Genomic DNA, 23,980 nt, shown 5'->3' on the forward strand with positions numbered 1-23,980 from the left:
TTAGCTTCCCTCTCCCTCTCTTTCGTTGAGGGAGGGTGACCAGGTTGCCAACTCGGGTCTCTTAGCCTAGCATTTTCTTTCATATTGATGTACTTTTCAGCTCTTTCCTGTACATCACTTAAAGAGGCGGGGTGTCTTTTTGATATGGACTGTGAGAAGGGACCCTCTCTAAGACCGTTGACTAGCCCCATGATGACTGCTTCGGTGGGCAGGTCTTGAATCTTCAAACATGCTTTGTTGAACCTTTCCATATAGGCCCGTAAGGACTCCCCGACCTCCTGTTTTATCCCCAGGAGACTTGGTGCATGTTTTACTTTGTCTTTCTGGATGGAGAACCTCATCAAGAACTTTCTTGAGAGGTCTTCAAAACTGGTAATTGACCTTGGAGGGAGGTTGTCGAACCACTTCATCGCTGCTTTTGACAAGGTTGTCGGAAAAGCTTTGCATCGCGTAGCGTCAGAAGCGTCAGCCAGATACATCCGACTTTTAAAGTTGCCCAGATGATGCTTTGGATCAGTGGTTCCGTCGTAGAGGTCCATGTCGGGGCTTCTAAAGTTTCTCGGAACTTTTGCCCTCATTATGTCCTCACTAAAAGGATCTTTCTCCCCTAAGGGCGAATCTTCTCTACCGTCATGGGAGTTCTGACCTTTGAGGGAGGATTCTAACTTTAAGAGTTTTCTTTCTAACTCTTTTCGTCGCTCCATCTCCTCTTTTAGGTTCTTTTCGGTTTCCTTTTGTCGTTCCCGTTCCTGTTCTAGCTGCTCGAGGCGACTGTGGACTAGTCCCATGAGCTCAATTGCGTGGGATGGTCCTTCTTTTTCTGATTCACGCCCCTCCGAGGAATTTACCTTCGGGTTTTTGATTCCGGAGGTGCCTTCCCTGTGTTGATCATTGGCTTCCTGGTGAAGGGTCTGGTCTGCCTCATTGTTTCCAGTGTTCAGATTCTCTTGTTCAGAATCTGTCTCCACATGACCCTCTTCAATGGATCTATCCGCCATCACTGGTTGATCTCTCGGGTCCCCGGCAACGGCGCCAATGTTACGGTGGGTAACCGGAGATTAATGGGCCGGATGGCGTTGGTTGGCCCAAACGTGTGAAGGAGATGGCTGACGAGTGGACCTGGTACTCGGTGTTCCTCCGTCCGACTTGTACGTGAGAAAGAATGGGGGGTGGTACCTGCAAAGACACTCCAATGCCTAAGTTAGCAAGAGTGTGAGCAGGTTAGAGAGTGTATTGGAACTTGATGATACCTGAATGGTGTCAGTGTATTTATAGTGGTGAACCAATAACCACCGCTGAAGTAGTGCCACCTTTTTAGGTGGATAACCGTTCCCATATCTTAGGGAGGTTAAGATATGGCTCTATGAAGTGGTTAGAGAGTTTCTAGGGGCAGTTACTCACTCGAATGAGTGCTGGCCCTCGTACCCGACTTCTTCGTAGCAGGTCGTGTTCAGTACCGACTTCTTCTTAAATTAACCTACGTATATTTCAGGCTTTATTTGGACTTTTTTTTTTTTTTCTGGCTTTGAGAGTTATAAGAAATATAACTGTTTTTGTGTGGAGAAATGGTATAGCTTCTTGTATAATTCGTCCACTCTTCCATGATTATTTGTAATTTTCTGATTACTATGAGTTATACTTTGTACTTCAATGTTTAAGTTAATATTTAAAATAGTAGTTGGTATAAAATTTAAAATTGGATTTAAATAAAGCATACCTTCCTTCTTTTTTATAAGCTGAACATGCTTTATAACCATTTATCAAATATGATATTTAATAATTAATAATAGATCTAAATTAAAGTTCTTTTATCGGTTATGATATTAATTATATAGCAATTTATTCGATATTCGAATTATACGAGTTATAATAAGTGGATTAATAATAAGCAATAAAATATGGGGGTGGTCAACGAGCTATAATTCAAACTATCTGTTTGGATAAGTTTTTTTTTTAATTTAACTTATTTTTTTTAAATTAAAGATCTTATAAAAAAATAAAAGTAATTTTATATTTGAATATCTTACATAAAAAAAATATTTTTATTTATCAATTATGTTTGAATATAATAATATAAAAATATTTTTTTATTTATTTATTACGTAAAAAATAATTTTTTAAAGAAATTTTTTAAAAAAAAAAAGATGTAAATTGTAATTTTTTAAAAAAGATTTTTCTTTTAGTATTTTTATTTTTACTACTAAAAATTTACCAAACAAACTAAAAAATAAAAAAAAATTTATCAATTTAATAGCACACAAACAAACACTAAATGACATAATTTATTTATCTTCACTTAGGAGTTTCGAATTCGAATCTCACTTTTAATTTAAAAAAAAAAAAACATAGGTGGGTGACAAGCTAGGTAGCTAAAACTAAAAGGCTAATAAAGGTTACCTATTTTTTGTTATAAAAAGGGTCACAAATTCTCAATACAATCAATAACCACGCAACTGATGAAGAAATATATGGCACCCAATAATAACAAGCCCATTTTCGTACTTGTCTCTCTCTTCTTCTTCTTCTATGCTCTTATTATCACTTCCTCTTCTTCTGCATCACCAGTTTCTCCCATTCTTGATGTTTCTTCCCTCAACCGAACCTCTTTTCCAAAACCCTTCATCTTTGGAACTGCTTCCTCATCCTACCAGGTATGCATAATGGTGGAAACTCACGTAAAGCCGACTTCACGTGAAGTTGATATCTGAGAGCCATTAAAAGATTTGACTGATTTAACTAAATTTTCATCCAACGACTCTCAGATATCAACTTCACGTGAAGTCGACTTTATCTGAATTTTCAATGCATGTATACGCATATAAAATAATATTAACAACACAAAATTTAAAGTTATTTTATATAACATGATATTTATAATCATATTTATTATATTTAAAATTATTCAATTATTTTAACGATAATTAATGAATGTTAATTAAGACAATTTTAGATGGTCTCTGAAATATTATTGATATAGGGATGTGGTAACTAACTTTTACTTAGTTAATTAACTTGATTAATTGCATCTCTAAACTACTTCCTAACAAAAGCTGAGAGCTAGCTGAGCTGATTATTCACACATTAATTGTTATAACTTGATTAATTGTTTTCATATAAAAATATCAGCGGAAATGTCATTTTAAATTGTTTGAAATAATATGTATGTATATTAAATATTTTTTATTTGAAATTTATTTTAACTATTTTTTATGTTTGTACTTTGTAGTATTATGATACTATTTGCTTCTTCAAAAATTTAAGTTTATAATTATATTTTGGTTTAATTATTTTCTTGGTTTCTGTAATTTTATTAAATTTTTAATTAAATTTTTATATTTTTTAATTAGATCTCTACACTATTTTTAATTTTGTAACTAGGTTATTTCTATTAGAATTAACTAAATATTTTTCTGCAAATTGAAAGTATTCACAATTAAAAACCTAACTAGATCTTTAACTACATATTTTTTAAGAGAAATATTATGTATTTTAACGTTTTTGACATGAAAAATATCTAATTGCAAAATTAAAATCAATGTAAAGATCCAATTAAAAAAAATATAAAAACTTAATTAAAAATTTAATAAATTTATAAGTACTAACAGAATAATTAAACCTTATATTTTTAATATATTTCCTCAACTAGATTTAAACCTTAATTATATATAAACCCTTTTATTTCAAATTTTTAGTGTCTTATTTTTTTTAATATAATGATTATTACATTCTAGAATTTTATTATACTTTATAAAAGAATTTTATTTCAAAAATTTAAATTTATAAAAAATATAAATAATTATATCTCTAGTTGTTTGTTTAAACAAAGGTATGGTAGCTAATTATGCATATAAGAAATACAGTATGAAGGTGCAGCAAGGGAAGGTGGAAGAGGAGCAAGCATATGGGATACCTTCACCCACAAATATCCAGGTGACTACTTCTTAATTTGCTAACTCATTTTTCTTTTTAATCAAATTTTAGATGCACCAACTTTGAAATGGCCAACACTTTCAATATGCCGTTTCATCTTTTTTAATTGGGAAATCCTTTCTTTTTAAAAAGAAAAAAAAAACGCTACCGGTCTATGCACCCCCTTTATTTATTTATTTTTACTCCTCCTTTAATTAATTTAGAAAAATAATATATATTTTTTTGTATGCTGATATATATAAGACATAATTATTATTGTTTTGAAATAATTGTCATTTTGATCTTTTTAATATATTAAAAAACAATGTATTTAGATACAAAATAAGTGTTAATATATGAACTTTTTAATATATAAAAAAGTCAAAGCAATAAAGAGTAAAAAATACTGGTAATTATAGAATCAATAAAGTTAGATGTCTAAATTTTTTAAAATTAAGTTTTCAACTAAGTCATAACATGTTTCTTTTTCGAACATATGTACATATGCGTTGTTATTTTTTGTTGTTGTTATTGTTGCTGTTGCTGTCGTCGCGCTTTTTCTTCAAACATATGTAGGTAGTTCGTACGTATGCGTTGCTATTATACAAAAGAAATTACTCTATAATAAAATTTTTATATTTTGTAAAAAAAAAAAAAATTTGTTGAAAAGTACAAATATAAAGAACTACATGATAAATGTATGCGATTGTTTTTTGTTTAATTTTTATCAATTTAATTAGACTTAGTCATAAGAAACGTTTGTAAATAACTGCTATAGAATAGCACGAATTTGCTTATACCCTTATTAATCCTCAAGTAGTTATACATGGGCCAAACGAAAATACCATATGGTTAACATTTATTCCAAGAGTAACAATGTAATAAAATCCGATAAAAAGTTTTACCTGATGAAAATTAAATGATTAATATTTAATAATTGAAAGAATAACTTGGCACTAATTAGTTAAGCGTATGTAGTATATATGTGGCCAATGAGTAATAGCTCAAATGGTATAGATTTTCCATACTCAATTAAGAGGTTGCGGGTTCGAATTTCCTATCTTTTCAAATTTGCCAATGAGTAATAGCTCAAATGGCATAATCTCCCCATACTCATCTAAGAGGTTGCGGGTTCGAGTCTTCATATCTTTGGTAAAAAAAAAAATATAGTATATATGTCAATATATAGGTCAAGGAAATATTCAAATAAAATCTTATAATGGCCGCTCTCTGGGGAAAAAAAATATAATATAGAGAAGCACTGTCTTATTATTGTCCGTGGCCTTTATCATTATAGGCTTGTCTTATTTCTTTTGATCATTAGTATAAATTTGACTCAAATAAAAAAAAAATTAAAAACGTATCAATTAAATAATTTATCTATCTGTTTTAGTATTACCATCAAGAATACACGAATCACTACTCAATTGATACAAAACAAAACATATATACATATTTCTTGTGCACTATATATAACATTTTCATTTTCTACAAAACAATCACCAAATATCTATGCCTCTTTGTCTCGCCTCATTCTTGTGGCATTACTTGGTATATATGAGAAAACTCTAAGGTGAAAATTCAGGTGAAATCGACTTCACGTGAAGTCGACTTCATCTGAGTTTTCACCAAACTTTAAATGTGTATTATAAATTTTATATCTCTCAAAAATAAAATTTGTAAATAGTTTATAAATATAAAATATTTTTTTTTTTATTTCATGAGTTAATTTTTGAAGTTGAGTTACGTCTATTTAATCTCAATTTTAATATAATGTTAAAATAATTTATCTGGTTTAATATTGTTAGGTCACTTATCTATAGGTAAATATTTATGCTCAATTCTAATAAGACATTTTTGGTATAGAGTTAGGTACATTTAATCTCAATTCTAATAGAGTTGATTTGATATGTATCTTTATTGTTTCTTTCTTTTAAAAAAGAATAAATAATGGTAATAGTTGTATTTAGTAAGATAAAATGAATATTCTTAAAAAGTATAAATTATAATAATTTTTTTTGATAAAATTGTTTTAAATTTAAAATAACTATGATATATAATAAATTGTTTCTATTTATTAATATACAATATCATGTTAGACCTTTTAATTTAAAATTCATAACTTATATTTTTTAAAAAAATTATAAGTACTTTAAAAAATATTTTTAAATTTTAAAAGTCCCAAAACATAGATATAAAATTTTAATTTATCAAATGGAAAATATTAATCTATGCTTTTGAAAAACTAAGTATAAGTATATCTTTAAGTATAGTTAAATCCGTCTTTATACATAATTATAAATAATATATCTATATTGTTAGTAAGTAGTGATAAAGACATGGAGACCTGAAAATTATTTTCTAAGCTATCAGCTTCAATATATCGTCAGATATTTTATCTCTCAACTATTATATAAATAAACTTGTAATGAGATTTGAATATGAATCATATGATTGATGATTCTGTTCCCCATTGTAGAATTATTTTATTTTTTTTAACATTCTTTAATGGGATGATTGCACTTGACTACTGTATAAAATTAAATTAAGAAGCACTTGGATCCATGATTCTCTCAACATATATATAAAATAATAACCTCGATCTTGTCCGTAGACTAATTAGGTAGATGAGAGAATAGAAATAAACTCAATTTAAATTTTGCTATTCATCATCACTGATTCATATATATATAGCACGGACACTTTTTTTTTTAATTTGTGTGTTTTTGTATCAGACACATTTTCGAATACGATACACATTGTTATTTGTTTGATGTGTGTTTTTTGTGTTTAACTATGTCTCAATAAAAAAATAAAAAAATGTAAATACATTTAAATATCATCATATATCACTATGTCCAATCTTATTTTTAACATGTATTTTTTAAATGAGTTTAGCAATAATATATATTATTAATTATTAAAACAAAATATATTTTAAATATTTTGTATAATTAAAAAATTAATTTATATTTTAATATTAATAAAATATCAAAATATTATTAAATTTATTTAAAAAATAGGGCAAATAACGTAAATAAGTCAAGGGCAACAAAAAATTACAAAGATCAGCCAAATCAAAAACTGGTTCAGGAATCAACCAATGGACATTTCTATATAGTTCGAATTAGATTGTTTTAAATTTTATATACATGTAATTCGAATCAAACTGATTCGAACTACTCACACACACCCACTAATTCGAATCAACTTAGGTGTGTACGTGTGTGAGTAGTTCGAATCAGTGTGATTCGAATTATATAAAATGGCTCTTGGTTGATTCATGAACCAATTTTTGATTTGACAGATTTCTGTAATTTTTTCTCCCCTTGATTTAATATAGTGATTTGTCCTAAAAAATATTTTATATTTTATATATGTACCGTGTTCTCATATGTTATAAAAATTTTAAATTCGCATACCTATGTATTTTATATTATATCATGTCCTATATCTATATTAATATCCATACATTATAGTATAATTATAGAACGTGCACATTAAAATATATAAATAAAGAGATTTTTAATATTGAGAATTAATTGTAACCATAATGTTTAAAATAATTAAAATATATATCATACTAGCTATATATCTGACGAACTTGAGTTGGTTGGTTAATTTACTCGTTAACTTAACCAGTTAAATGATTCAACAAATTTTTAAATAAAATTTACATCACGACAAAAAAATTTTACTCTATTGAATTAGAGAATCAGTAAAAAAAAGTACAACTCATCATGTTAAAAACATTTGAAAGATATTTTTTAAAATTTATAATGACAGCTCATCTCGTAATTAAAAATATTTTTTGGAAAAGTCTAGAAGGCCAGTAGTTTTGTTGAATTTTGGCCAGCATGTAACCAGCAGAGAAATGTGAGTCATTGGATGAAATCTCACATCAATCACACACCATTAGATCATCATTGATGGCTATTTGATGGCTACCAATCACAAAAGTTGCTGGCCCTAACATTACTCATATTTTTTTATAAACTATTTTTCTTGTGTATTGATTATTATTATTATTATATTGGTGGAGTAGTCCCTTTAATTAATTGGCATATCATATCTGACGATTATTGCGTGCAACACGCAGAAAGGATACAAGATAGAAGCAATGGAGATGTTGCAAATGACGAATATCACCACTACAAGGTATCATATATATTATATTAAATTCCAAATGGCAGCAAAATTAAGGAGAATAATATTAAAAAAAATTAAAATAAATATAAAAATCCACATTAAAATAATAATGATGAATCAATTATGCAACATATTTATATTAAAATACTATGATATAAATAAAGAATAAAAAGAACAATGATCACATTAATTCCCATACATATGCTTATTTTTTCCTTGATTATTATGATTTCATAAAAAAAAAAAGATTGATTCTTGTCCATATATAGGAAGATGTTGGGATTATGAAGTATATGAATTTAGATGCTTATAGATTCTCTATCTCTTGGTCCAGAATACTCCCAAGTAAGTCATCATCATATGCCTTAGCTAGTTTCATTTGGCTTGATTTGATCTTTCATGTTATTAACTATTTTAAATGAATTTCATGTATGTGAACAGAAGGAAAGCTTAGTGGAGGCATAAATCAAGAAGGAATCAAATATTACAACAATCTCATTGATGAATTATTATCAAATGGTTAGAATACCTAAAATTTTAGGGTTAAAATCAAAATATTTCTTTATTCAAAAGATTAGATGTGTATTAATTTAGTTTTTAAAATATTAAATATTTTAAATTGATCTTTAAAAAATATAATTGTGAATTATATTAGTCTTTTTATTTCTCACATAATGATATATATGTAAAATAATCATCATTGTATTTTTCAAAAATCAACTTAAGACGTCTAATTTTTTAAAAACCAAATTAACAAAAAAACTTGATTTTTTAGTTATTATTTTGATTATTATACCCAAAGTTTTACGCATCGTTACCTACATTTTTTATTTTTGTAACGGTTGATATATATAATAATAATCTCAAATGAAATTATATTTTTGCAGGTATAAAACCATTTGTAACTCTTTTTCATTGGGATCTTCCCCAGACATTAGAAGACGAGTATGGTGGCTTCTTAAGCCCTAACATTATGTAAGTGCTACAAATAAATAAAGGGTAAAGTATATTTTTTGTCCCTGAAGTTTGGCAAAAGTTTCAAAAATACCTTTAAGTTTTATTTTGTTTCAATTTTATTCCAGAAATTTTCGATTTGCATCAAATATACCCCCGACGGCTAAATTTTCAAAAAATTTAAGACCAATCTAACAATAATGCATGAAAATGATGCTTAATTTGCCTGTGAGAGTTGTTCTTATGAAATTATTGTTGAATTGGTCTTAAATTTTTTGAAAAATTAGCCGCCAATGGTATATTTGATGCAAATCGAAAACTTTCGGGACAAAATTGAAACAAAATAAAACTCAGGGATATTTTTGAAACTTTTGTCAAACTTTAGGGACAAAAAGTATACTTTACCCATAAATAAAATAAAATAATTTTCACCCAAAATAATAAAGCAAGCTATCATATATTATTATAATTTCTTTTTAGAAATGATTTTGGAGATTATGCGGAGGTTTGCTTTAAAGAATTTGGAGATAGAGTGAAGCATTGGATCACTTTGAATGAACCATGGACATATAGCCAAGGTGGCTATGCAAGTGGCATGCTTGCACCTGGTAGATGTTCAAAATGGGTGAATCCAAATTGCAGTGCTGGTGATTCTGCTACTGAACCCTATTTGGTTGCTCACCATCAACTTCTTTCTCATGCTTCTGCTGTGCAACTCTACAAGAAAAAATATCAGGTATTATATCAAATTTTTATGATAAAAAAGTCTATATTTTAATTGTTGTTTATTCAAAAAAAAAAAAAAGAAGATAAAGATGGAAAATTTTAAAATATTTACTAGATTTGGATTGAATTTTAGTTTAATTATTCTATCGGTTCTTATAGTTTTATCAAATTTTTAATTAGATCGTTATATTTTTTCTTTTCAATTAGGTCTCTATGTCATATCAGATTTGTAACTAAGTCCCGTCGTGGCAAAAACGTTAAAATTAATAGAATATTCTATTAAACTATATAGAATATTCAGTCAAATATTAGACATATTCGTTTTGCTTAATAAAATATTCTGTTAATTTCAGTATTTTTATCACATTAAAGACTTAATTAGAAAATCTGATATAGTATATATAAGGACTCAATCGAAAAGAAAAAAAAATATAGAAATTTAATTAAAAATTCAGTAAAACTATGGAACTAGAGTAATTAAACCTTAAATTTTTATGATAAAAGTGTATAATTTAATTATTGTTTATGGTAAAAAGAAGTTTACATGAAGATAAATAAAAAGAAAAAATTTTTTAAAAAATCATACAAATTAAAAAATAGACTCTTGCATAAAATAATGTATTAAATATTTAATTATTTATATATTTTTTTTATTAGTTTATATTTTTGAGAAGTAATTTTATGATATTATTTATTTATTTATTTGTACATAACTCAGGAATCTCAGAAGGGTGTGATAGGTATAACTTTGGTGTCTCATTGGTTTGTGCCAACTTCAAATAGCAAACTTGATCAAATGGCTGCGGAGAGAGCAATTGACTTTATGTTTGGATGGTAAGTACTTGCATTTAACTTATGGAAAAGTATAGGGTACCAATATATTATCTATTAATTTCTGCCAACTTTTATGTGTAATTATGTTTTATGGAAGTGTGTTCGTAGATGTGTCTAATAATTAATATATTTTAAATACATATATAAAGAGACATATCCAAAAAATATATCTATAAAGACACTTCTATTAAACACAGCTATAAAAAAGACATTTTTATTAGACACATCTACGAACACACTTCCATAAAACATAATTATAAATAAGAGTTGGCAGAAGTTGGCAGATATGCTGTTGGTAACGTAGCGGAACTGTTAACTTATATATAACAAAGGCACAATTATAGAAAAATTTTCAAGTATGCCGTCATATTGGTGTTTCAGTAATTTTTAACCGTTGATCTTAATTATAAAAAATATATATAATTAAGATCAACGGTTAAAAATCACTGATACACCGATATGACGGTACACTTGAAAATTTTTCTATAGTATATACTTATTATATATACAGCTAAATATATAATAGTTTTTAATCTGTTCTCTTTATTTGAAAAACATTAGGGCTTTATCACTAATTCTTTTTCTAGTAACAATAATATACTTTATTACTTTATGACTTAAATAGAATAATAGAATTAAATATAAAAAGTACATCATTTTGTCATAAAGCATTCATAGTTTTGTTTTACTAGCTCATTGAGTATGTTTCTTCAATGGTGGACAATAAATACTGGAACAAATCAGTCATATAGATTTAAATATGAATTTTGATTTATAAAGAGCGATTCTACTATCAGATTACCAACCATTTTCAGGAAAACCTTTCATGTATGTATATATCTTTCCCACTGCACCATTCTAAACAATGTTTTTTTTTTTTGGTCAAACACTGTTCTCTACTAAACTAAATTTTAATTTTTAGACTTCTCTTTTAATCTGTATTAAGTGTTAGATTTATAAAAAGTTTTTTTTTTTTAAAAAAAAGGGAAGAAAACTTTATTTGCCTACTGACCTTGCCTTAATTTGTTTTGTTATATATTTATAAAAAAAAAAATTTATCTTACATAATACACATTTACTTACCTACACTACTATAAATTTTTTTATATTTTACTTTTTTTTAGTTTAATTCGGAATTTAAATTCGGTATAACTTTTTCAAAAGCCAACAAATCCTCTATTATATTATCACATTGCTTTATCTGCATTATATTATTGACGAACTTACTAATACCATATTAATGAATTTATATTGATCGGATAATTAGTTTATCCGTTCACTTAAATAAGTGTTAAATATTTAAATTTTATTATACATATATAAAACTTTTTAAATTTAAAATTCGTAATGAATTAGTCTTTTACCTACAAAATTATATCTGCATAAAAAAGTCATCAAATATATTTTAAAAATATTTTTAATAATAATATGTATTTTTTAAAAGTTATTTTTATAAAAATATTGATATTTTGTACAGGTTTATGGAACCATTGACAAGAGGAGATTATCCTAAAAGCATGAGATCTTTGGTAGGGAAAAGGTTGCCTAAATTCTCTGCAGATGAAGTCAAAGTAGTCAAAGACTCATTTGATTTTATTGGGTTAAATTATTATACCACCAACTATGCTGCTTACTCACATAAGCTCACAAATGCCAAACCTAATTACCTCACTGATTCCCATGCCAATCTTACAAGTAAGCACACAGTAATTTTATATATTGTTTTCAATATATAATTAATTACGAAAATGTTTGGTAACTAAAGAAATAAATCTGAAAAAATATCTAAAAATATTAAATTTAGATATTTATACTTTGTTGAAGTAAGGAATCATGATATATATATTTGGAATAGATTCTATTTGGAGAGAGTTAAAAAAATACTATCTCGTTAAAAGGTTCTATACATCTGTTATTTCTCAAGGCATTTTTTTAGATAAAAACTCTGTTTTTTCTTCTTTTCGGATGGTAAATATTTATCAGAACATGGAGTGTGAATCAAACCCACGTTTAAATTTAAATTTAGATACTGATGTAAGTTCTTTCCTTCTGAATCTTAGCCAAAAACAGCCATAACTTGTTTTATTTAGTATTCATTAATTATCATAATAATTAATGAATACTAAATAAGATAAGTTCTTGCTATTTTTTTTTGTTAACCTAGTATTATCCAATTAATTAATTGATTACCATACATATTCAATTTCCAAATGTCACCACTTTATTTTTTATTTAATGGCAGCTGAACGCAATGGAGTTCCCATAGGTCCAAGGGTATGTATAAAACTATAAATAAATAGTCTCATCAAATAACTGAAAAAGCTACGTATTATTTATTATAATTTATTTATTACCTAGCATTATATTTGTAATTATTTTTCTTTTTTTTTACACGTTTGTAGGCTGCTTCCAATTGGTTATATGTATATCCAAAAGGAATTCAACAGCTATTACTTTATACCAAGCAAAAATATAACAACCCTTTGATTTATATCACTGAAAATGGTAAGAGAGAAAAGTCAGAAAACCATTAATTTTTTTTGTTACCTTTAAATTATCATTTTTTTGTTCTTAATTTTTATATATACTTGACTTAATTTGTAGGAATAGATGAGTTCAATGATCCAACACTATCACTTGAAGAAGCTCTTATAGATACTTTTAGAATTGATTATTATTATCGCCATCTATTTTATCTTCAGTCCGCAATAAGGTTAGTAGTTTATTATATATTATTATATAATAATTTAATTATTCTGTTAATCTATATAATTTTATTAAATTTTTAATTAGATCGTTATATATATATATAATTAGATTTTTATACTTCTTTTAGTTTTATAATTATTAGATCATTTTTATGTCAAAAATATTAAAATTAATAAAATATTTTTTTAAAATATATACAATTAAAAATTTAATTAAATTTTTAATTATGAATATTTTTAATTTATAAAAAAATATATATTTAATTAACTATATTTTAATATATTTTATACTAAAAATGATCTAATTATAAAATTAAAATAATAATTTAATTATAATTTTAATAAAATTATAGTAATTAACAAAATAATTATATCTTATATATTCAACGTTCAATTATTTTCCTTTTAAAATTCTAATTTTGTTCAATTTGTTGGCATTATGATAATAAGGGAGGGCGTAAATGTGAAAGGATACTTTGCATGGTCATTATTGGACAACTTTGAATGGGCTTCAGGATATACAGTGAGATTTGGAATAAATTTTGTGGATTATAATAATGGTTTGAAAAGACATTATAAACTGTCCGCAAAATGGTTCAAGAACTTTCTCAAAAAATATTAGACTTGTATTATAATTCTAGTGATTCCAACAAACAATATTAAGTAAACCTTCAATGATTATATATCATAATTGCTTGCATGTAATTTTTTTTTTTAAAATTGTTTTATATGATCGTGTCACAGTATGTAGATGTATCTTTTCAATTAATCAATTAATTTATTATTACTTTTGTTGTTGTAACACAATTAGTATGATAATCAAATAAGATTAAGATCCTCTTATTATTACTGTCTAGAGACTATAGCTATAGAGATAAAATAGTGCCATGACGTTATTTTTTATACCGGAAATTCTCCCTATACAAATGGATATTGACTTACATTATATAATGTATATAGAGTATAGACGGAATTAAACTTTTAATGCACAAAAGATTAAACTAAATATACACATTTAAACATATAAGATTTGGAGAGAATACTAATATTGTGATTAAAAATTAGAATTAAGATTTAATTATTTAAAAAAATTTGAGTTAATTTTATAATTACTAATATAAATTTTTTTATATTAATATCTAATTATATTTTTATATACATAAAGAAAAAAATAATATTTTTAAATAATAAATATAAAAATTAATTATTTCTATTTATGTAATAGATTTAATATTTAATCAAATATAAAAGTATATACATCAAATTCTTTTAAATGTTAGATAATAAATGTTAAAATTAATGATTAGTAAAGAATTAAACTCTTTCACATGAAAATAATAACTAAAAATCTTATTATTTAATTTTTTTATCTACGAAGACTTAGGTTTTCTCAACCGATGGAAATTTTTGTCTCCTACGATTTTTTTTGTAAAAGTAATTTGATTCTATAAATTTTTTTACTATAATTTATAATGATCGACATAATTTTAAAAGATTTATATCTCCCTAATATTATTAGAGATAAAAATATTAATTATATAATATATATATATAGACGGAATTAAACTTTTAATGCACAAAAGATTAAACTAAACATACACATTTAAAAAATTAATTAGACATACGATTGGGTACAAATTAAACCAACTATACACATAGTAAAACTTCAAAGCATACAAAGCATGAAAGCAAACTTTTCAACGTTATTAAATCTGCAACGTTAAATTGGCTAATAGAATTGTGTTTATAGCTAACAACGAACATATTTATATCTTATTATTAATTAAGGAGAGGAGGCACACCCTGGTAGGGATGACAATCTATACCCTATCTGTAGATAGGGATGGCAATTGGAGAAGTCTGTTTTATTCTGTTTCGTTCCGTTTCGTCTAGTAAGACGGTTCAAAATCTAACCCCATCCTGTCTAATTGTGGATTAGTGGGTCGACGGGCTAAACTCGTCAAATATCTTTTTTTTTTTTTAACTATTAAATAATATATATAAAAGACATAAATTTTTTTTAACTATTATAATTTTTAAATGTATAAAAAAATTATAATTTTTATATTCACAAACATTAAAGTCTTTGTAATTATAAATATTGTTCCCAAAACAAAATAAACATAATCCAAAACATAATTATAAATATTGTCTCTAAAACAAAATAAACATAATCCAAAACACTTAATTTTCATCTTCATTCTCTTGTAAGTTGGGTTGGGAGAAGTTGGATTTTGGCAAAAAAATTATAAAAATACCCTTTACTAAAAAAATACTAAGCCCGGCAGGGAAGCCCGCCCCACGCCGCCAAAGCCCGCGGTTTAGGCGGTGCAGGTTAGGCGGGCTTTTTCTTTTGTCTCGTACCCAGCCACAAGACTTTTCTTTTTGTCTCGTCGATCAGCACGAGATATTTTTCAGTTTTATCTCCTGTGCAGCAGAAACAGAAATGGAATAGAAGAGAGAGAAAATTACACACAGATATATCCTGGTTCAGCTGCTAAGTGCAGTGCAGCCTACATCCAGCCTCCATCACAAAGATGATGGAATTTCACTATAATCATTCTTGATTACAATCACCAATTTTTTCTAGGAACTACCCTTCCTATCTGAGACAAGTCTAGAATCTAAACCCCAATCCTGAACTTGACTTGGTCACAGCCAAGCTTTCAACTGCTAAGTGCTAACCCAACTTGCAAGGAGATTCCCACATAATCATGAAACACAACACAGATGTACAAAGGATCTCTAAGGACATCTATGGCTTTTTCTTTTAATTTTGCACTCTCTGCCTTTTTTCGCTCTATGTCTTTTTCTTACAAATCTCACTGTTTGCCTTTTTCCATGAGACTCAAGACAGACAAAATTAAACAGAAAATTTACAAAATGAAAACATTGAAGGAGAAGAAATTCTGTTAGCTTAGGTAGCTATGAGAACTCTGTGCCTTGCACTCTCACTCCTTGCTTCAAGCCCTGGCTGTTCACCCTTACTTATAGGGAGAAGCCTCCACGGTTGAAACCAAACAAACCAAGCTAATCTTCTTCTTCTTCAAAGTAGAACCGGTTCGGCCAGAAAGAGAGAAGAGATAACCCATGCAAAACCCAACATGCAATTACCTTTAGTCCTTCCTTGGTCACCAATCTTCATCAATCTGAGCCATCCATCCTTACCTTGCTCTCCAAGATGGATTCCTAACCCTTGATGCATGCTTGATGATGATGGCTTCATCTGCTCCAATCTCTGCCTCTTCCATCACATAGCCACTGTAGCTACCTCCTGTGGTGGTTGAGCAAGATCAGAGTCAAACCATCCTCTCCAAGGATCTTTTTCTCTGACCGAGATCTTTTCTTCCATTTTTGGGTATGGAGAAGCCAAGATCTCTTCACCAAATCTTACCATAAGTGATGAGAATCTTAGCCACAACATACTTTTAGTTTTCTTTTTCTTGCCATCATTGTGATGGTCTTGTGGCGTGCTTCTCCTTCTCTTCGGTGGCTAGCTTTAGCTTCCATGGTTGCTACTGTGATATGACCGAATAGAGAAGAGAGATGAGAGAGAAGAGAGAGTTTGAAAGAAAAGCAATTAAATGAAATAGAACAAATTAATTAAAGTGAGTTGCTTTTACTTTCCTCTATGCTGAGTAGCGTGTAGCATTAATGCAATCAATCATATCAATTACACTTTCTCTCTCATGGTTCCAATGTAAGTTAAATTCAAATTGATTGAATTTGAGATCCATCACATGATGAAAGGTGGGATCCGTTGAAAGTAATGAAGTTTTGCTTTCTTTGCTTAATGGTTTCGGACCATGCAAGCTTGCCTTCTACCAAGCAATTTAATTTTGGGCTGAGTTTAAGATGGTTCTGGTCCAATTAATCACAAATTATTTCACTCACTTAATATAACACACTTTAAATAAAGCTAACTATTTAAAAGTACATTGGACTTGCAGTAATAAATCAAACTGGCCCAATAAAACAGTTCAGCCATCACAATCATATTTAACATAAGGCTAAAGGTAAGATGCATATATGGGCCGGGCTTGCAATAATTTTCTTTTATTTTTGGCCCAATTAAAATCTACATAAACAAAATTAACAATCAATACATATGAATTAAAAATAAATTGATAATTTTGTAATTTAATTAAATTAATAATATTTATTTATCATCAAAATAAATTTAAAATTTTCCAAAGTCATGCTATAGTATATTGCTCACTTATAAACTTGTAATGGTATGGGTATTGTACTTTTCGAATTTCGAAAAAGAGTTTTAAAAGAAGAGCGAAGATTGTCATTTTTATAATGGAAAATATCAGAACAAAAATTATGTTTTCTACAAATTTAATGACTTTTCACCAAAAATTTAGGATTAGTATTTAAACTCTCTCACACTATGTAGGTTATTTCTAATCTCATCATATCGACACTGACACTGCTGCTACCTTCGGCTGACACCGCCTCCACCTCCGCCGTTTGTTCACTCCGATTCCTTAGAAATTGTTACCGTTTTTCAAATCCCTTGCTAGTCTATCATCAACTATGGAAGTGGAAATCGAACTCTCTCTAGGCTTTTTCAACTTAACCTTCTCATGGCCGTTGCCGTTCATAGAAGACCAAGATCTTGCAAAGTTATTCTTTGGCCTATTGGTTGGAGTTCTCGTTGTTGTTGCGGTCTCTTTCCCCGCGTTAGGAAGACCCAGGCAAGCAGCAGTCACCACCCAGAAGTGGGCCAAGGCTAGGGCTAAAACTCAAAAGGGGTGTTCCCCCTCACCCATGTGAAGATGAGTCTTTTTTTTGTTTGGTCATATTTCTTTCGTTTTTTTACTTCTTGTTTTGGTATCAATTTCGGGTAGAAAAGCCCGGCCCGTGGGTATGGCTTCTTTTTTCTTTCTTTTGTCATCTTTCTTGTTCTTTTTTGTTTTTTGGACTTTGTGACTTGGGTATGGCTTCCTCTTCGTTTCGGGTCCCGTTTTCTTTCTTTTCTTTTTTGAACTTCCTTTTTTCAGTGTATTGATCTTATTATACTATTAAGAGAAGAGGCACATGCTGACAATAAAATACAATTAAAGTAGAAAATATTGCAAGATATTTATTAAAATATATATGTATTTTTTTGTAGTTTTAATTTATATTTGTTATTTTTTTAATTTATGTTTGTCATTTATTAATTATTTTCAGATAAATTGAAAGGGAAATATTTGATTGTGTTAATGAGAAAAATACAGTCACCAAAAAAAAAAAAAAGAGAAAAATATGTATAAACCACAATATAATTAGTATTTAGTCTGGCTTAAACTATTTTTCTAAAAAAATTTAAAAAGTCAAAGATGATATTTTAAAATAACTATGTATTATTTTTAATAAAATTTAATATAACATTATAAATGAATATAATAAAAGTTAATTATAATAATTTCTTTTATGGATATAGTCAATGAGTAATAGCTCAAATGACATAAACTCCTCATACTCAATTAAGAGGTTGCGGTGAGTTATAATTCGGATAAAGCATAATAAAAAGTGTATATATCTATAAAAAGCATTTCAATCTAATATCCAAATTAGTATTTGAAGCAGTCGATACAAGATTAAAAAATGGATTTAGAAGGTATCTTTTTTTATTTGTGTTATTTTATAAGTTAAACATGTCTTATAACCATTTAGTAATAACAGATATAAAATTCTTTTATCGCATATGATATTAAATTATATATAGAGTAGTTTTGATATCCAAATTATTAGTTATATAACAGCTACGACTAAGTTATAACGGGTGGATCAACAAGAATGACAAATAAAACCTAGGTAGCTAAAACTAAAAGCCTAATAAAGGTTACGTATTTTTTGTTATAAAAATGGTCACAAATTCGCAATACAATATTCGAAGCTAAGAAATTATGGCATCCAACAATAAGCTGTTACTGAAACTATATTGAAACTATAGCCATAGATATAAAATTCTTTGATTTAAGCTGTTATTGATGATCACTCTTCGTGCTTCTTCATTCAATCGGTAAAAATAAATTTGATTTTTAGTTCACAAAAATCGAGAAAGAAAATTAACAGTTAAAACAATTGGAGCACCGGTACTCCCGATACACTTGAAATGTTTCCTTGATTATATAAAGGTAGAGGCTTAATAATCACACACATACATAGTTACAACTCTGTTTCTCTCTGTATTCATTACTAGATTTTCTTCTTTCCTATTGAATGAAAAAGGACAAGGTTATATGTATAATAATCTTCTTGTGTATTTTGAAGATATATATTCTTACTCTGTAATTTTTCATATTTAATTACTGTACTAAGCATATAATTAATTTACTGTGGAAACAACGTGCAGAAAAGATAGAAGATAGAAGCAATGGAGATGTTGCAAATGACCAATATCACCACTATAAGGAAGATGTTGGGATCATGAATGATTTTGAATCTAGATGCATGCTTACAGATTATATATTTCTTGGCCTAGGATACTCCCAAATGAGTCATCGCCGTTAACTTCGTGTAAAATTGATAGTTTAGAGTTGTTAGATAGATAATTCAGTCAAACTTGTCAAATCATTTAACTTTAACTTCATATGAAGTTAATTACACTTGAGTTTCTAACAATTAATAAATAGCTGATATTTATTTAGTTAGTTAATTAATTAGTAATTAATTATTCTTTTGCATTGATTAACCATTTCATATGACTAATTATCATTATTATTTTAGAAATGATTATCAAGATTATGTGGATGTTTGCTTCAAAGCATTTGGAGATAAAGTGAAACTTTTAATTAACCATATACTTATAGCCAAGGTGGCTATGCAACTGGTGCGAAGGCACCAGGTCGATGCTTCAAATGGTTGAACCAAAAGTGCACCGGTGGCGATTCAGGAACAGAACCTTATGTGGTTGCACACCATGAACTTCTTGCTCATGCAGCTGCTGTGCAACTCTGCAAGACCAAGTATCAGGTTCATTTTTAGCCTTACAAGTTTGAAACAATGATTTTAAAGATTTTTTTCTAATCAAATTCATCATTCAAAGATTTAATTTAATTACATTAGTTTTTTTGTCATTTTCTTTGTTGATGATATTAAAATTTGCTAATATGGCACGTTAAGTGATATCACAATAAACTCCTAAAAGTCTTAATTGACTACTAATATAATAAGTTTATGAAATTAAATCAAATTAAAATCTAATTGAGGGGAGAACCTAAGGCATTGGAATCCCTCATTTTAGAATTGATTTGATCTAATTTCATAAACTTATTATGTCAGCTGCCAACTAGGACTAATAGGTGTGTATTATAATGTCACTTAACGTGTCACATCAACAAATTCTAACATTATTAGCAATGAAAGTGGCGAAAAAACTAACATTACTAATTTAAAATTTTTGAATGACGAATTTGATTAAAAAAAATTTGGGGACAAATTTGAAAAAATGCGTAATTTTTAAGGGACTAATTTGACCATTTATTCTGTTTTTAAATTGTTGATTGGTTCTTAGAATCTAAGTAAAACTGTTATTTGTTATTTTATATAGGCTTATGGAACCTTTGACAACAGGAGATTATCCAGAAAGCATGAAATCTATAGTTGGAAGTAGATTGCCTAACACTTCAACTAGTTCTTTAAAGAGCAAAATCTAAGCAATTCATACATTCATATGATTTCATTGAATTGAACTATTATACCACCAACTATGCTTCCACTGTACTTAAGCTGTTGTCTGCAAAACCAAATTATGCCACTGATTCTCATGTCAATTTTGCAAGTAAAGACACTTTTCTTTACTTTATCTTTCAATTAATCTTAATATATATATATGTTAGACTTTACTAATGGTGTGTAAATTGTTTCTATAATAATGGCAGCCGAACGCAATGGTGTTCCTATAGGTCCAAGGGTATGTATATGTGTAGCAAAATCAAATTTAATTTGTAACTTATTATATGTTTCGTTTTCTATAACATAAGATTGACATTATCATATTTATGTGCAGGCTGCTTCAACTTGGTTATATGTTTATCCAAAAGGAATTCGAGAACTATTGCTTCACACCAAGAAAAAGTACAACAACCCCTTGATTTATTTCACAGAAAATGGTAAAAATAAACTTACATTATTGCATTGCATGTTTTAATTTGTCCTATGAATTTGTAGGTATTGATGAGTACAATGATCCAACACTGTCACTTGACGTGGCCCTTTTAGATACCTTGAGAGTTGATTTTTATTATCATCATCTCTTTTTATCTTCAACATGCTATTAAGTAAGTTATTGCTTCTCTATTCAATCTTTTCTTTCTTTCTTTCTTTTTGAAGTATCTGTTAAACTTTACCATTTTCATTTGTAAGGGATGGTGCAAATGTGAAAGGATACTTTGCATGGTCATTGCTTGACAACTTTGAATGGAATGCATGTTAATTATACTGTGAGATTTGGACTAAATTATGTGGATTACAAAAATGGTCACAAGAGATATAATAAGCTTTCTGCAAAATGGTTCAAAAGCTTCCTCAAAAGATATTATTAGACTGTTTTTGTGTTCACCTTGAATAAATCATGTGATGGAATGTAAAACTTTAATGATATGATCATTGCTCCATTTATGTTTATCTATTTTCTAGTTTGCTATTTAGGTTCACTTCAATATCAACAGAATGAGTTCTAAATTTACTCCGAAGGTAAAATTAGGATTACCTTTCATAGTCATAAATTTATAGGATCAGGACATGAAGCTGCAGCAAATCTCTTTGTTTTGGGTCGGCATCTCTAAAGGTGTATCTGTTGAGAGACTGTAATGCTCAAGTCAGTAATAGCTTAAAAAGTATAAGGATTAGGATAGATATTATATCTTGAATATGTGTTAAACCATTTATTTATAGTATTTGAAAAATAAATTTGAGAAAGATTCAGATAACTCTAAGTTCGAATGTTCGATATACACAAGATCTTATGTAAACAGTGACTGAAAACTGAAAAGTCTCTCACAATTTCTTAGGAAACAGTGACGGAAAAAATTGATAAACATGACATTCAAAATTATATACAATACAAATTTATATGCAGTTATTTTTATACCATGTTGATATTTAAAAATTGTTAAATAATTTAAAATATTTGACTAAATTATTATTTAATAATTTTTACTTATTAATTTTATATAAAAATAATTACATATAAATTTTTATTATTATATATAATTTAATATATATAATTTTATATATATAATATCTATAATTATAAATTTATTATATTTAATATTATTCAATTATTTTAATAATAATTAATAAAATAAGATAAATAATTAAAAAATATAAAATAAGATAATTTTAGAATGCTTTGTATTAGTTTTTATTTATTGTTTCTCAAACTTTTTTTCAACTCATAATTCATAATTCATTGATACATTAACTGTACTCAGAATTTCTACCATAAATTTTCACGTAGATTATTCGAATTTCGAAGTAATTGGCTTCTTCGAACCGAAATCTATTTGTTAGATATATTTAAAAACATGTGACGAGAAAAGAGAAAATGAATTGACAAATATAGAATGTAAAGAATTGACCATGCACCTACACCTTATTCCGTCCAAATACATTGTTTTTTCATTAAATTGTCTAAATACATTATTACGGTATTTTAGAATTTTACTATTTTTAGATTTTCTTGTATCTCGGTCATCTCCATATATTTATTACATTATATAACATTATAATTTTCTATTTTTATTTCAAAATAATACTGTAAGATCAGATTTAATCGGTATGAATGATAACATAATTAATTAATTATCTACATATGTGAGGACAGAAAAGTAAAATAAATAAATAAATAAATAATTATGCATTACCACGTTAATAAAACTTATTAATTTAGTTCATTATTTTAAACGTCCTATGAATATAAAAAATATTTATATAAAAAATTAATGATCAAATTATATATATATATATATATATTTTTTTTTAATATATAGTTTATACTAATAATTAATTTGATAACTAATTTTTTTACATATAATATAGTTATATGAATATACATACAGAAAGACAATATCAATATCTAATTAAATAACAGTTTAATTCCAAAGACAAGTAAAATATATAAAGAAAAGTAAAGTATATAGTTCAACTATATATAAATAACACTAACATTATAAATGTACATTGTCAATATATATAAAATAAAGTTCTTAATTTTTAAAATAACCTACTTATTTAATTTATTGCAATTGACTCTATAATTTAGAAATTAAGTCTTTTAGATACCTCATTTAAATTTAGAATAATAATATATATAGTCTACTATTCTTCCCTTTTCTTTGATATGGAAAAAAAAGAAAATAAAAGAAAAAATAACTTATGAATCTATTAAAATTAAATATATATTGTGGAACACAATTTTAAAATTTTGTTCCCTGATAGAATTCAAAAATCTTTATCTAAGAAACTAGTTTGCAAATTTGGACATGGAAATAATTCAAAGTGCAGTTGGGAAAAAACTTTGTATGTGTATTCACGTGTGGAAAACCATGGTTCATGAAAAAAAAAGTGATGGCTTTCTTTACATGCAAAAAAGCATATCAATTATTCTTATTATTTATTTATTATAAAAAAAACTAATATACCGAATTACATATGCAGAGAAATATCAAATCAAAACAAATAAGTATAAGGCTTTGTATTTT

At 27.2% G+C, this 23,980-nt stretch overlaps 1 protein-coding gene and 1 pseudogene across 1 annotated transcript; both read left to right on the top strand.

Annotated features, from left to right (window-relative positions):
- Positions 1-2,421: 2,421 nt before the first annotated feature.
- LOC112772668 (beta-glucosidase 12) lies at positions 2,422-14,129 on the top strand. Its single transcript, XM_025817638.3, has 13 exons — positions 2,422-2,651; positions 3,861-3,930; positions 8,009-8,067; positions 8,328-8,403; positions 8,500-8,577; positions 8,946-9,033; positions 9,493-9,748; positions 10,457-10,572; positions 12,050-12,267; positions 12,815-12,846; positions 12,975-13,077; positions 13,177-13,285; positions 13,731-14,129. The coding sequence occupies exons 1-13, from the start codon at positions 2,457-2,459 to the stop codon at positions 13,900-13,902; spliced, it is 1,572 nt and encodes a 523-aa protein (XP_025673423.1). The 5' UTR covers positions 2,422-2,456; the 3' UTR covers positions 13,903-14,129.
- Positions 14,130-17,822: 3,693 nt separating this feature from the next.
- Positions 17,823-22,095, top strand: LOC112772639 (beta-glucosidase 12-like; annotated as a pseudogene).
- Positions 22,096-23,980: the final 1,885 nt, after the last annotated feature.

This window comes from Arachis hypogaea, chromosome 18 (genome assembly GCF_003086295.3).
Source record: "Arachis hypogaea cultivar Tifrunner chromosome 18, arahy.Tifrunner.gnm2.J5K5, whole genome shotgun sequence".
NCBI classification, from domain to species: Eukaryota; Viridiplantae; Streptophyta; class Magnoliopsida; order Fabales; family Fabaceae; genus Arachis; species Arachis hypogaea.